Raw genomic sequence first — 13677 nt, forward strand, 5'->3', positions numbered from 1 at the left:
CATTATTTGATGGCTTGCCTTTAACTATTGACTAATTTACTCGTATAATAGCTAATTTTGAGTTTTGTTTGACTAATTAATTGCATTTTTTTAAATTTCACACTGTATCCCTTGCACAGGAATTAGTGTAAGGATAGGAAACTCGGGAACCTTGTGTTAAGACACTCCATTCCCAATAAAACGCTTCCGTTCCCCACTCAGCCTCTCAATTAAACTAGGGCACTCAAATTAAAAATCTATTAACAAACGACCCTATCCGATAGAGTATAAGTTACTTCGCTCGCGTTATAAAAGGGAATTACTACAAATTGTGTATGATAAATGACACATTCTAAGGGTTCGAGCTAAGTCTCTGCTATGTGCAGGATTCATCATTCCCACACAGTACTGTTAGCATTCTACATATCGCTATAATACACTTATTAGAAATTTCAGTTTAAACATCATCTTTCATGTTATACAACATGTTTCTATTGAACTTAAAACCTTATAACTATGAACATAGAGTATATATTTGATTGTATATTTTCAATAAGCAAATACCATCTCGTCGGCTTTACTTGACTCCAATCGATGAATTTAACTGCTCTTGCACGAGCTAATGCCTTTTACGTGAATTTTACAGTCTAAAGTAGATGTGTTAAAACATTTAAGGTTATTTTTGATAGAAAGAATTTCAACCTGATTTTACCTAAGTGCTTCGATTTTTTTATTTTTTATTTTATCTCTTATTTTATAACAATTGTGTAGGTAAGCAGTGATAGCTAGTGTTATGTTACTCTGTTTTCCAATTTCTATGTTTTAAATGATAACAACGTGACAAAGTTTGTTTCGAAATAAAATATAGAAGTCTTCTTTGCCACTTAACGCGTCCAGGTTTCATTTGTCTATCCTGTCATATACAGGATATAGCGTGAATTTGATGCAAAACATATTAGAATATAAAAATATGGTCCTAGTTTACGTAGTGTCTTAACTCTGGAATATCTTTATCTATCTATCTATTGTATTTATATACGATGCTTAAAAGTAGTATTTAAGCCCATTAAGGCAAGGCATCTGATATATTCGTTCAATTACGCCAGTAACAGCTCCATAGAGCTGTAGTGTAATAAATAAAAAAATGTTTTAAAACACGCGCAAAAAAAAGAAACAAATAAATTCAATAAATTACTCTAAAAAGATTTATGTAACATATAAATTTTGATTTGGCCTGATGTTTTGATGACTTTTTCATATATTTTTCACATAGGTATGCAGGTGAGGCCGCCGCGGCGCGTCCGATTTTAAACGCCTTGGTGGTGTGTTCGATTCCGACTCGGGGAAATGATTACGTTTAAATATTTTTTAATTTCCCCTTCTGGGTAACAAAGCGCAGCGTTGAGTTCCTCCACTTAATATGAAAATTGCGACAAGTAAAGAACTTACCTTTAGGTTCCCTCGGGAAACACGCAAAACTGAAGAAGAAAATTGTACATTTTATTAAAATACAAACTTGTGGACAAAGTGAGATTGAGACAGAACAAATTAAGGTAGCTTTCGGTAACTGGTACCAAAATGAATGAAATTTTGGTAAATTACATTTCATGATTATGATTTAATTTAAATGATATTTTGGCGTGATTTACTTTGGTACGTTGTTATAGAAATGTTATTACGAATTCATAATTTCTAATTGCCTTATTTATGTAATATAATGTTGCAGTGCTTAGTCTATATAATGGTATAATATATTATTATGACATCGCTATTGTTAGGCAAGACTATCAAAACTTCATTCATTTCTTAAATTGAACGCTTATTAGCATTAAATTAAAAGAAAACATTGTATTTCTTTCACTCTGTATCTCGCATCTACCAGGGTAGAGCTTAATGTCTAGGCACTCTGTTTTCCACATGCAGCTTCTATTTGAGATATCGTGTGTTGAGAGTCGATACTTAACTCTACCCTGCTAGAAGGACAAAACATAAAGCAGCAAAGAGCATTTAAAATTACCCAGAGCAACAATTAACAAAAGAATCTACCCAATAACAACAAATACTAATATAACAACAATTATAACTAAACACAGCACTAAAACATAATCGCAAGGAGCCCGCACCGCGCACGCGCGCCCACATCCTCCTCGCATTTCAACTTGCTCCTACAGTTGTGAATGAGACGCCGCCAGGGTATATGACTCGCTAACAAAATACTTATTATATCGCGAACTATTTAATAATATAATGTCAGAGTGTCATGTCACTGTGACATAGTGTAGTGATGTGTAACTTACAAGTTGTTATTTTGGGAATTTCAGTGTTGTTCAAATGTTCGGATTCAGTGGGTAAGTTTGGAAGTAACTGGAAATAACTTTTTTGAATGAATATTTTATTTGGATAATTACGTTTTTTTATTTATTTGAAATTTTACTAGTTTGTGTTTTGTTTTATTGTATAATATTAAATAATTATTTAATTTCTAGTATATTTCCTTGTAAAAATATTTTACTTTGTTTGTTCACATTTTCAATACTTTTTTTTGTTACATATGTAATAGCTGTATTCTCGTTATAATTATTGTATAATCAACAATATAATCTATAAGATACCTCATAGTATTTATAAGTTATCACATAATTATATTTTTTATATTATTACAATACATTTAACTTTTTTTTTTTTTTTTTACTTATTCATTTACAGCAAAAAGCCAATCCAATTATTATAAATTAAAAATAACCATTTATTTTATATTGGTGGTATACAAACTATTCTTATAATTATGGAATCAATAAAATATAAACTATATACTAACTATAATTTAATATACTATATTTACAGCTTTCTTTATTCCCTTTAGATCTGACAGAAAGGTTCTTATATAGTAAATTTAATAATAAAATAACATAACCAATAAAAGGAAATAACCCAAAAAATAACAAAAAGAACTAAAAAATTCCATCAGCGTTACCAAACAAAGTAGTTATAAAATATAACGTTATGTAATGATCTTACGGACCCTCGGTCGGGGCTGAATTCATTTGGAGGGATAACTTTTGTACAAATAACTTTTTTCTATTCCTTATTACACTTATGTGAATTGAAATGTTCTTAGAACAAGTGGGAGTAGATAATGATCAATAGTTTCTAACTTTAAATGAAGCAAAAGTATATTTATAAACTAAAATATGAGTTTGTTTTTCTTTTAGAAAACAAAGGAAAAAAAATATAGCCGTACAATTCTGTATTCTTTGTTTATTAAATAAATAAATATACACAATAAAGAAAAAATAGAATGAAATGCTCAGACGTGGCGCAGGGATACATGCGGGTGAGAGTAAGCGCGACAGGTTGAGTGTTCGATTTTCACTCGAGAAAATTAAATATTTAATGTTTTCATAACAAAGCAAAGCGCGGCGTTAAGTTCCGTCCGATGCTTCCAGAATTCGGTGGAAAGTGGGGAAAGTAAATGTCTTAAAGTTAACGCAATGTCTAAACACTAGGCTCCTAGTTTCCCTCTCCCTATCCTGCTATATGTGCAGTCAAGACTCTCATTAATTTTCGCCTAATTTTTAAAACATTGCGTATTGAGTGATGAAACCCAGAGCCGGGTTTGTTACGAGAGCAAGGAACAAAGAAAAATTCAAATTACCCCAAACGGAAATCGAACTCACAACTGCATAGGGTTCCTATGCTATATGCGAGATATGGCGTGAAAATGAAAAAAAAATGAATAAGATAATTGTTATTTATTGGAACATGCCTTTAATTTATAATAATTAGTATATAATAAATAGTAGGTAATGCAGTGATTTATTTATTTACGCACCTCCCGCATTTAGTTCGTGTTAAGTTCCCTGCTATATACAAGAAAGAGCTCCACACTTCACGCTGACTGACTGATGAGCCAGTAGGAGTCGAACTTCATCCGACCAGGCAATGATTATATTTTAATACTTTATTTACTTTAGAACTAAATGCGATGTTAAGTTACGCAAATCGACAAAAGTATCTCGAAATTTAAACGGGAAATTGTATGATACGAGAAGCAATAATATTAAAAGTTCAAAAAACTTTTAACAGTAATATTATGTTACGCCGTATAAAGTTTAGGCTCGATTAGTCAAATTGGAGTAAAGTAAATATCCCTATTATTATGAAAAGTATATATTAGTATGAAAATTTAAATGGTCGAATAAACTTCACTAATTCTATTTCCTTAGTTGGTGTGATTTTTTTTATTAATAACGTCTTCGTATGTTCTAATATTTTAGTCTTGTACATGAAGACTAAAATACCAGATTGTATATATTTTGAACATTTATGAGACTTCATTGAAAGACCAGCCGTACCGCAGGGGCATAAGCGATTAGCTTAGATTAAATTAGATTAGTGTTTGAGGTAAAGCGCGGCGTTGAGTTCCGCTACTCAATACGCGGACGGTAGAGGGCCTAAAAAAGAAAGAGTGCCTAAATGGAAACGGAGTATCTTAACACTAGGAGTTTGTACCAGATACAGCGTACAGACTCTTCTCACATTTCACGAACTTAGAAAAAACCTGTTGGTATATAATTACACAGTTCTTTACTAAACAAAAACATAGCATAAGACGACCTGATGCTTTTTCTAAAAGAAAAGAAAGACTAGTGACCGCCGGATTTTAAAGACATTGCGTGTTGAGTGGCGAAACTCAAAGCCGCGCTTTGTCTTGTTACCAGCGTGACGAAACCCAACCCACAACCATTTAATTTTACACTCAGATGCTGTGCCACTGCACTACGACGGCTTCTCATATGGGAATATATAAATTGTAATATTTCTTTTCCTGAAAATCGACATTATATTATAATAAAAAGTAAAATATCTAAATGAAAATTCCGGAGTCCCAGTTGGTCTGCCAATAATTTCCAGTTTTATTAGTCCACTTGATGGACTGACGTAAAAGATGAGTAATTAAGTAACCTAACTGTCTCTACTCCCGACGCACTCGTTATCGACGTCGTAAAAACTTCTCTAGGGTATAACCGTCGTAACGAATAAAACTTAAGGGCAGTTCTGAATGTTGCCTAGAGTTGCTATTTTAAAATTTTAAAAATAAGAGCTTTGGATGTGGAATATTTTTTCCATTTGGCATAAAATATACTGATTGATTAAGATTGTTATTTAAACAATATTAGCAAAATAAAAATACAAAAACAAGAAATGCGTTAACTGTAAAGAGGCCAGTGGTGGTGCAGAGGCACAAAGTGTGAATGTAAGCGCGACAGGTTGCGGGTTCGATTCCCATTCAAGCAAATGTACTATTTAATATTTTCATTTCTTCGATCTGGTGTCGATGCAAAGCACGGCGTTGAGTTCCACCACTCAACACGCAATGCCTCTAAAATTCGGCAGAAAATATGGAACAGAATTTCTTAACACTAGATTACATCTCCCTACGCTGCTGTGTGCGGGATACAGGAATGTTATACGGTTACGTCCTATATACAGCTTTTTAAAAACAATTATTTTTAACTAAATTATTAATTATAAGAGCTATATGCATATTATGACATACTAAAGGTTTTTTTGTTAAGCCCCATTTAATTTATTATTCTTATAAAAAATATTATCTTTATTTTTTAATTTGCTAACAACAAAATCTTTTTGCCTCTCTATATAAGGCTAAGTAGACATTTAGGAATGACTGATCGACAAATGTGTAGTTTTCTATGAAGATACAACTAAAAACTCATATATAGGTCTCAATATAAGAAGCCTTTGAATTTTCTAAAGAGAACGCTCAAATTGTAATTTATCACGTTCGCAGAGAATTTCTCTTGAGGAAACTCTTTAAGAAATTGTAGGACACGTAGAGTGAAGGTAGATTTATTGAATGGATTCTTGATCTTAGGAATTTTAGGTAAAGGCCTAATTTGATAATTTTTCTTCACAATATTAGGCCAATAATATTAGCCGGAGCCTGAGGCCGTCGTTGCAGTGGCACAGCGTATGGCTATAAACGCGTTGGTTACGGTTTCGATTCCTACAAGGGATATGGAAGGGGACCATATGTTTCGAAAATTTGGAGAAGCTTTGTCTGAATGAATAAACAGAAAAAAAAAATAAGAGAATCGAACCCACGACTATTTCCTGTACATGTGATAAAAATATATTGAAGTAAATGACAATTTTAAATGTTAACTAACTATTTAGTTTAACTAAGCTTTCTATATAATTGACAATGCTCACATTTTACTTTTAATTGGTGAATAACAGGCACTGGGAAAAGTCTAATTGCGTACATTTAAAACATTTTATTTTTTATTTTTTATTTTTAACTAGTTTAGCTCGAATATGAATATGGAGGTAATTTATTTAAAAATGAAAAATCTAGCAAAAAATATGTTATCACAGAGTAAAAAAAAATATCTCGACAGCAACTATACTTGACATTAAAAATATATAATTATCTATTTAAACTATTTTCATTTCTCCGCTCGGGTTGTCTATCTAAGTGCGGCGTTGAATTCAATCGGCGTTGAATGATAAATCTTGTGTAAAATAACTGAACAGCCAAACTAGTGTAAAGTCAAACGACAAAATTTAAAGAGCAACGAAATTTATGTTACCAATAACTAAAATAATAACTTTGAACCCACTTTATATTGATCACTAAATTAGAGCTCAATAATTGAGTCAGCGTCGAATTATCGTCGCTCTGTTGAAGGGAAATTGGAGAATACCATTAGAAAGTTTAACTACTTCGGTTTAGACTATTTTGTATCCGACCGACCGACCATCTTTGATATATATTCAAATATTTTACAAGTTTTAAATTGTTCTTATTTTCTCAAAGTATAATCTAAAACTATAAGAGAAAAACTGTGTTTTATTAATATAATTCTTACTATATAAGTGTTTCTTTAACTTTCATAGACAAATCATGTATGTCTCTAAAATTATAGAAAACTGGAAAATTAAAAAAATAGTAGAATTGTCTATCAAGTAGCAAACGGCAAATAAACGACTCCCATATATAGGTACATAGTAATATACTATTTTTTAAAGTCACGTTTATTTTATGTATTATTTCCACCACTCAACAAGCAATGTCTCGATGAGACATGTATTTCCCTTGAATTCTATATGAAATTACATTTTTCTCTTTCATCTCCGAAATCGGATTTATAAGAGTTAAACCCCGCATTTGTGCCTTGAGAGGCTTCCACAACGTACAACGTATAATGTTAAGCTTTGTTCTATTTTCCCGTTCAGCCAATCCAAATCTAAATATTTATGAACACCTAAATTAATAATATAAAAACTGATTCTATATTATTAGTTTAGATGTGTGATGTGAAATTTGTTTTACCCAGCTGCGCGATGCAAGCGATTAAGAAGTGGAGTGAAGAGGAGTGTCTTGACACTACATAGTGTCTGCCTACCCTGCTACAGGACGATACGCTAAAATCTTATTAAGATTGAATTATTTTGTATAGGTTCATGCGGTATCTTGCATAGACAGAAACAATTTAATGTTAAGATATTCCGTTAGTGACACTCAACACCGCAGTTTATCCTGTTACCAGAGCCAGAAAATGAAAATAGTGTATCCTCTCGATTAGGGATCCGTTGTGCGTATAGCCAAACGCTGCACAAATGTAATTTACATAATTACAGTCTAATACTGGGATTCCAATCAATAACGATCGTTTACTGTTTACATCTCACGTTGGTGCCACGAGCACGACGCGCGACATCGTTATTACGAAATATACAAAAACTTTTAAAGGCGTACTCTCAAAGCGTAATGTTTAATTGGTTATAGCTTGGATGGTTTTTAAAAAATATGGGGCTAAGTCCGGTTGTGATCAAATTATTATATAATTCTAAGTTAGATAAAAAAATATATACATAAGTATAGAAAATACCCTAAACAAAGTTATTGTGCTCATTTCGGTAATAAAACATTTTACTTTGATGTTATTATTAACGCGTAAATATTAACACATTTGTAATGTGGTGTTAAGGTTTTCCGTGCCCCATTTCAGCAAAATTTCGAGATATTGCGTGTTTATGGCGTACCTTAGCACCGTAGTCTCACCAAAGTGGAAAATCACTCATTATATTCTTCAGAGAGGGGCTCGAACGGTCCTCTATCTTCTTTACAGTTAATCGCTGTCCCACTATCAGGCGTCTCAATTTAAAAAGTATAATAATCGTGATTATTTACATATTTTACTCGTATAGAATAACATTAAGATTCCAACCAGCAAGCAATAACATTAAGAATATAGCTAAAATATTAAATTTAATCTAATCGAGATCTCGAAGAAATCAAAAGAAAGGATTCCAAGCTTTTTTCCATTCAATAAGCATTAGAATAAAGCTTCCGTTGATATCAAACGTTGCGAGCAAATGGATCCAAATGTTTCATCTTAATTCTGATAATTGAATGGAGTTATAAAACAAAATGCGATATAAGCATAGGTATCTAAAAAAATATATTGATATAGGAAATATACCAGCATTACCGATTACTACTTTTTTATTAGATTTTTACCTGTTCTGGGTTTTAAGTGGGTTTATTATTATTTTGACTACAATTTAAAAAACAAAAACCACACAAAATTCCATTTGCTATGTTAATTTCTATCTTCATTGAAAAATATATGTATTTTTCTTAGATAATATGAAATATTTTTCTTAATATGAAAATTTGCCTAGAAACGTATCTTCATTTAGCTTGCATTACATTAAATAACTTAATTATTTTATTCACACGCTTAGTGTGTTTTTCTTAGCTTCTAAAGTCTTATGTCGTAATTCTTAGTGTCGATTGGCGAAACTCAACGTTGCGCTTGTTACCAGGTCAACGAAATGTAAATCTCTACAAAAGTGAGATACAGAATGTCTCCAAAAAACTAAATACGCGTTAACCAAATTAACTTTGTATTTTATTGTAAATACATTATACTTAAAACAGCTCTCGAAAGCGAAGCTCGTTGAAAAGACGAATGCTTTTGATCAAAAAGGGAAGGGACGTGAGCAAGCAATTAGGCACTAATTTGTTTAACGAACCACTGCGGAGAACAATGATGCGGTTACTATAGGATATTGGATCTGATCGGCCGAGTAGATTCCCGGTATAATATATAGTATTCTTTATTGCAGATAAAACATGTAAGATATATTAATTTAAAAGGTTACGTGATTATTTATCTAGATAATTATCTGTATTACATCCCACGCCACGGGCAACTATTTAATACAGACAAGAGAAGTTGTTTCGTACTAAGTTGTCCATCCCACGAGTATCTTTGTCTTTTCTGATTAAAAAAAAACACCTTTACTCTGTATCCCGCACGAGTTCTAGACAGCCCCAAAAAGCTGAGAACAGAGTATAAATTTTGCCTAAAACCTAAACGTTGACCTGCCTTCCCAATATCAAACGATCAACATATAAAAACAGTTCTCAACATAAATAAAGAAAAAATTCAAATGTCCTTGGTCAAAGGCAGTACAATTTGGGCCATTGTCCACGTCTCCAATAGCCGTCACGCGACTGTGTGATTACAGCGGACCCTGCGCGGAGTTACCGTTGCCCTTTATTCGTAGGTTATGATTATTGTGATACGCTTGTTCCTTTCAATACCTTTGGCTTATTAAATTTTCCGGAACTATTCTAAGGAAACGAGGTGTTGATAGGTTTTATTAATGTTGTGTTTGCTGCTTGGGCTTTTATTTATTTATATTGGAGATTATAAGCGTTGTTAGTGGATTTGATTTCTACCCTTTGGAAATCACTCTGGTAAAATTAAGTCTGTTGTTGAGTTCTACTAAATAACGCAGTATTTTGACGCTATTTCTCTCTCTCTTTGACTACATAATAGATATGCGATATAAAGCATTATTATTCATAACTTCTTTCACAAATCTCAAATATTTCATATCTTATAAATTTATTTACTATACAAATACAAAAAATAATTCTCATACCCGTCTTCAGCTTTTTTATAGGTAAAATTGAATCTATCCAGACCGAATATTGACTTACGTATCTACATATATATATACTAGCAGACGCGCGCAGCTTCACCTGCTTATTTTCACCCTTAGTGTGGTGAATTCTAATAAACCATGAAACACGTGTTCAATGAAATATTTTTAAGAGTCTCAATTTCAAATTTTATAAAAATCAGTGGCGAATAAAAGATTTTTCCATGCAAACTTTCAACTCGTTATTTAAACCCCTATGGGATGAATTAAAATAAACCACGAAACATGTGTTCAATAATTTATTTTTAAGAGTCTAAGTTTCGAATTTTATAAAAATCGGTGGCGATTTAAAAAAAAATCCATACAAACTTTCAACCCCTTATTTGCACCTTTAGGGGGTGTATTCTAAAAACCACGAAACACGTATTCAAAGAAATGTATATAAGACTCTGAATTTCAAATTTTATAAAAATTGGTGGGGATTTAAAAAAAAATCCATACAAACTTTCAACCCCTATTTCATCCCTTGAGGGCTAAAATTTTAAAAAATCCCTTCTTAGTGGATGTCCAGAATACGAAAGTAAACATCTCCCCAAATTTTACATTTCTACACACAGCGGTTACGGCTGTGCGTGCGTCTTACCTCAGTCAGTGAGGACAAGTTCTTTTATATATATAGATAGACTAGCGGACGCGCGCAGCTTCGCTTACGTAATTAGGGGTGATTTCTTATAAACCACGAAGCATGTGTTTAATGAAATATTTTTAAGAGTCTAAATTTCAAATTTTATAAAAATCGGTGGCGATTTAAAGATTTTTCCATACAAACTTTCAACCCCTTATTTGCACCCTTAGGGGGTAAATTCTAGAAAACCATGAAACATATGTTCAATTAAATATTTTCAAGAGTCTAAATTAACAATTTTATAATAATCGGTGGTGTTTTAAAGATTCCATTAGTATTATTAGTATTTAGTATTATTAGTATTAGTATTCCATTAGTATATAATATTCCATTAGTATAGTATTCCATTCCATTGTAGATTTCCATACAAACTTTCAACCCCTTATTTGCACCCTTAGGGGAAGAATTCTAGAAAACCATGAAACATGTGTTCTATTAAATACTTTTAAGAGTCTGAATTTCAAATTTTATAAAAATTGGTGCCGTTTTAAAAAAAAATCCATACAAACTTTCAACCCCTTATTTGCACCCTTAGGGGGAGAATTCTAGAAAACGATGAAACACGTGTTCAATTAAATACTTTTAAAAATCTAAATTTCAAATTTTATAAAAATCGGTGCCGATTTAATTTTTTTTCCATACAAACTTTGAACCCCTATTTCGCCCCTTTAGGGTGAAAATTTTTCAAAATCCCTTCTTAGTGGATGTCCAGATTACGAAAGTAAACATCTGTCCAAATTTAACGTTTCTACGCACAGCGGTTACGGCTGTGCGTGCGTCTTACCTCAGTCAGTGAGGACAAGTCCTTTTATATATATAGATAGATAAGCCTGAAATCACTAGTGAACGTTATATTATAAGCCAAATGTTAGGTAAGTTAATGTTCTAAGTAACTTAGTTAACTATCTCTAATATAATATTATATCAAAGAGATCTAACTTATTGAAGACATTGATGATAATCGATTTAAGTTTGGTTTTCGAAGTCTCTGTACATATTATGTATTTATTTACCTATACATATTATAATTATATATAGTGTCATTTCATTGGTCTAGAATCTAGATAGTCAATCTGCATTTTACAACTTTCTCTGCCTGACGGGCCTTGGTACCACGAGTCATCATTTTTATTTATATTATTTATGCAATAGTGTGCTTAGAAATGCAGGTTAGAGCAGTACGAACTTGTGTTGTTAGTTTACAAATGTTTATATATGTTAGAAAGTAAATGCATGCAATAAGCAAGGAAGTATGATATTAAAATTGAAAATGTAGTTCGTTACCTGCGCGATGACAGATCACGAACAAAACACAGCACAGACACTTGAAAGTCACAAATTTGAATGTACTGAATATGATATTACCAGTACCAATGTCTATATTAGAGACTTTTTCACAAATTACACCATATTGAAAATTAAAATTATAAAATTTAAATTAAGACGTTTCTGTCGTAGTGTTACCACCAAAAAAAAAGTTGAAGAAGATGACTTAATTTTTTTTCTTTATATAAATACTAGTGGACCCGAACTCGGCTACGCCCGCTTGAACTATACGAATATTTATTAAATATATTTATGAAATTATTTTCAGTTTTCAATAGAGAGACGCGTTAAGCAAGCTCATTTTCATTTTGGGTGACGTTTTATAACAACAAACTTTGCAAGTCGTTGCTTAGCAACGCGACGGTTGTTATGAACATGGCGGAATAAATTGCATGTCAAATAATAAGTTTTTAATATATGGGTAAACATCGAAAATATTACAAATATGAGAAAAAAAATATCTTATGTTCATCCCGAGACCCTCAAGTATCTCTATATGAGTATTTTATCACAATTAAATTAGCGGTTTGGCCCTGATTGCGTAAAAGACAGACAGACAGACAGACAGAGTTACTTTCGAATTTATAATATAGGTATGGATGGAAGGTATGGATATTGTGACTGTAAATGCGACAGGTTGTGGGTTCGATTCTTACTCGAGGAAATTAAATATTAACTATTTTCATTTCTTCGCTCTGTGTGAGTGTCGAGGCAAAGCGAGGCGTTCAGTTTCGCTCTTTTGATAAACTTATTATAACTTTTGTAACTACACATAATCAAACTTTTTCAATATTCAATCTAAATATTTTTAAATTAAACAATATTTACATTAACAATATATAGATAATATATTTTTTATTTTAAGTTATGTGTCTATTTAAACCATTTAACTTAATAAAATTAGCCCCCAGTGTAAGAATAAAATTAGTATTACTAAGAATGAAGTACTAACAAAATATATAACTTGTATTCAAGTATTCTGTTCATATTAATATTATTATGTGAATGGATAGATGAAAGGCTCCCGCGGGATTAGAGAAATAGACTAAGAAAAATAGTGTTGTAGCTAGGCGCAAGTAATTTTAAACGTCAGGTTTAATAAGCTATGTTTTTCTTTATTTATTTTTCGTATATTGGTATAGGCACTATATGCCTATACCAATATACAGTACAGTACTCTGTTCAATACTTCATTAAATTCGAGACGTTCCTCGTTGAGCGGTGCAAAACAACGTCACAAACATTACTGACTTGAGCGGAAAGTGAAAGCACTTCTTAATAGTCATTTCTTCGAGTAGAAATCAAAACCACAATATGAGATACCTACAGAATGATAAAACTTCATCGACATTAAAAATCAGTTTTCTGAATTGGTTTATTAAAATCTATTTCTTTATTATCACTAAACAAAATCTCCAAATAAAACTTTTAAAGATTACAAAAAAAACGCTATTTACATAAAGCAAAAAAAATAAACGTTTAACAATAAACAATAAACAAAATATATACTCATTGAGTAATGATCGTAAAGCAAAAAGTAAACTGTCATGAAAAGTACAATACTTGGAGTAACGCTCCCCGCACCCCTCGCCTGTATGCCCTTTGTTAGTAATATAAATAACGAGTGCCTTTTTATATTTGAACATCGGAGTGATCAATAGGTGATTTCACGAATAATAAACGTTACTTAGACATAATGGCCC

General features: G+C 31.8%; 1 protein-coding gene across 1 annotated transcript in view; it reads left to right on the forward strand.

The window, feature by feature from the left end:
- The first annotated feature begins 2150 nt into the window (after positions 1-2150).
- The window catches only part of LOC146537995 (opioid-binding protein/cell adhesion molecule homolog), a 53888-nt gene continuing 42361 nt past the window's right edge, over positions 2151-13677 (forward strand). Inside the window, exon 1 of the mRNA XM_085186992.1 lies at positions 2151-2327. Within this exon, the coding sequence (XP_085043118.1) occupies positions 2264-2327 (64 nt within the window). The 5' untranslated portion in view covers positions 2151-2263. The remainder of the gene's footprint in view (positions 2328-13677) is intronic.

Source organism: Heliconius melpomene, chromosome 6 (assembly GCF_056956725.1).
Source record: "Heliconius melpomene rosina isolate 202511_hmr_F chromosome 6, ASM5695672v1, whole genome shotgun sequence".
NCBI classification, from domain to species: Eukaryota; Metazoa; Arthropoda; class Insecta; order Lepidoptera; family Nymphalidae; genus Heliconius; species Heliconius melpomene.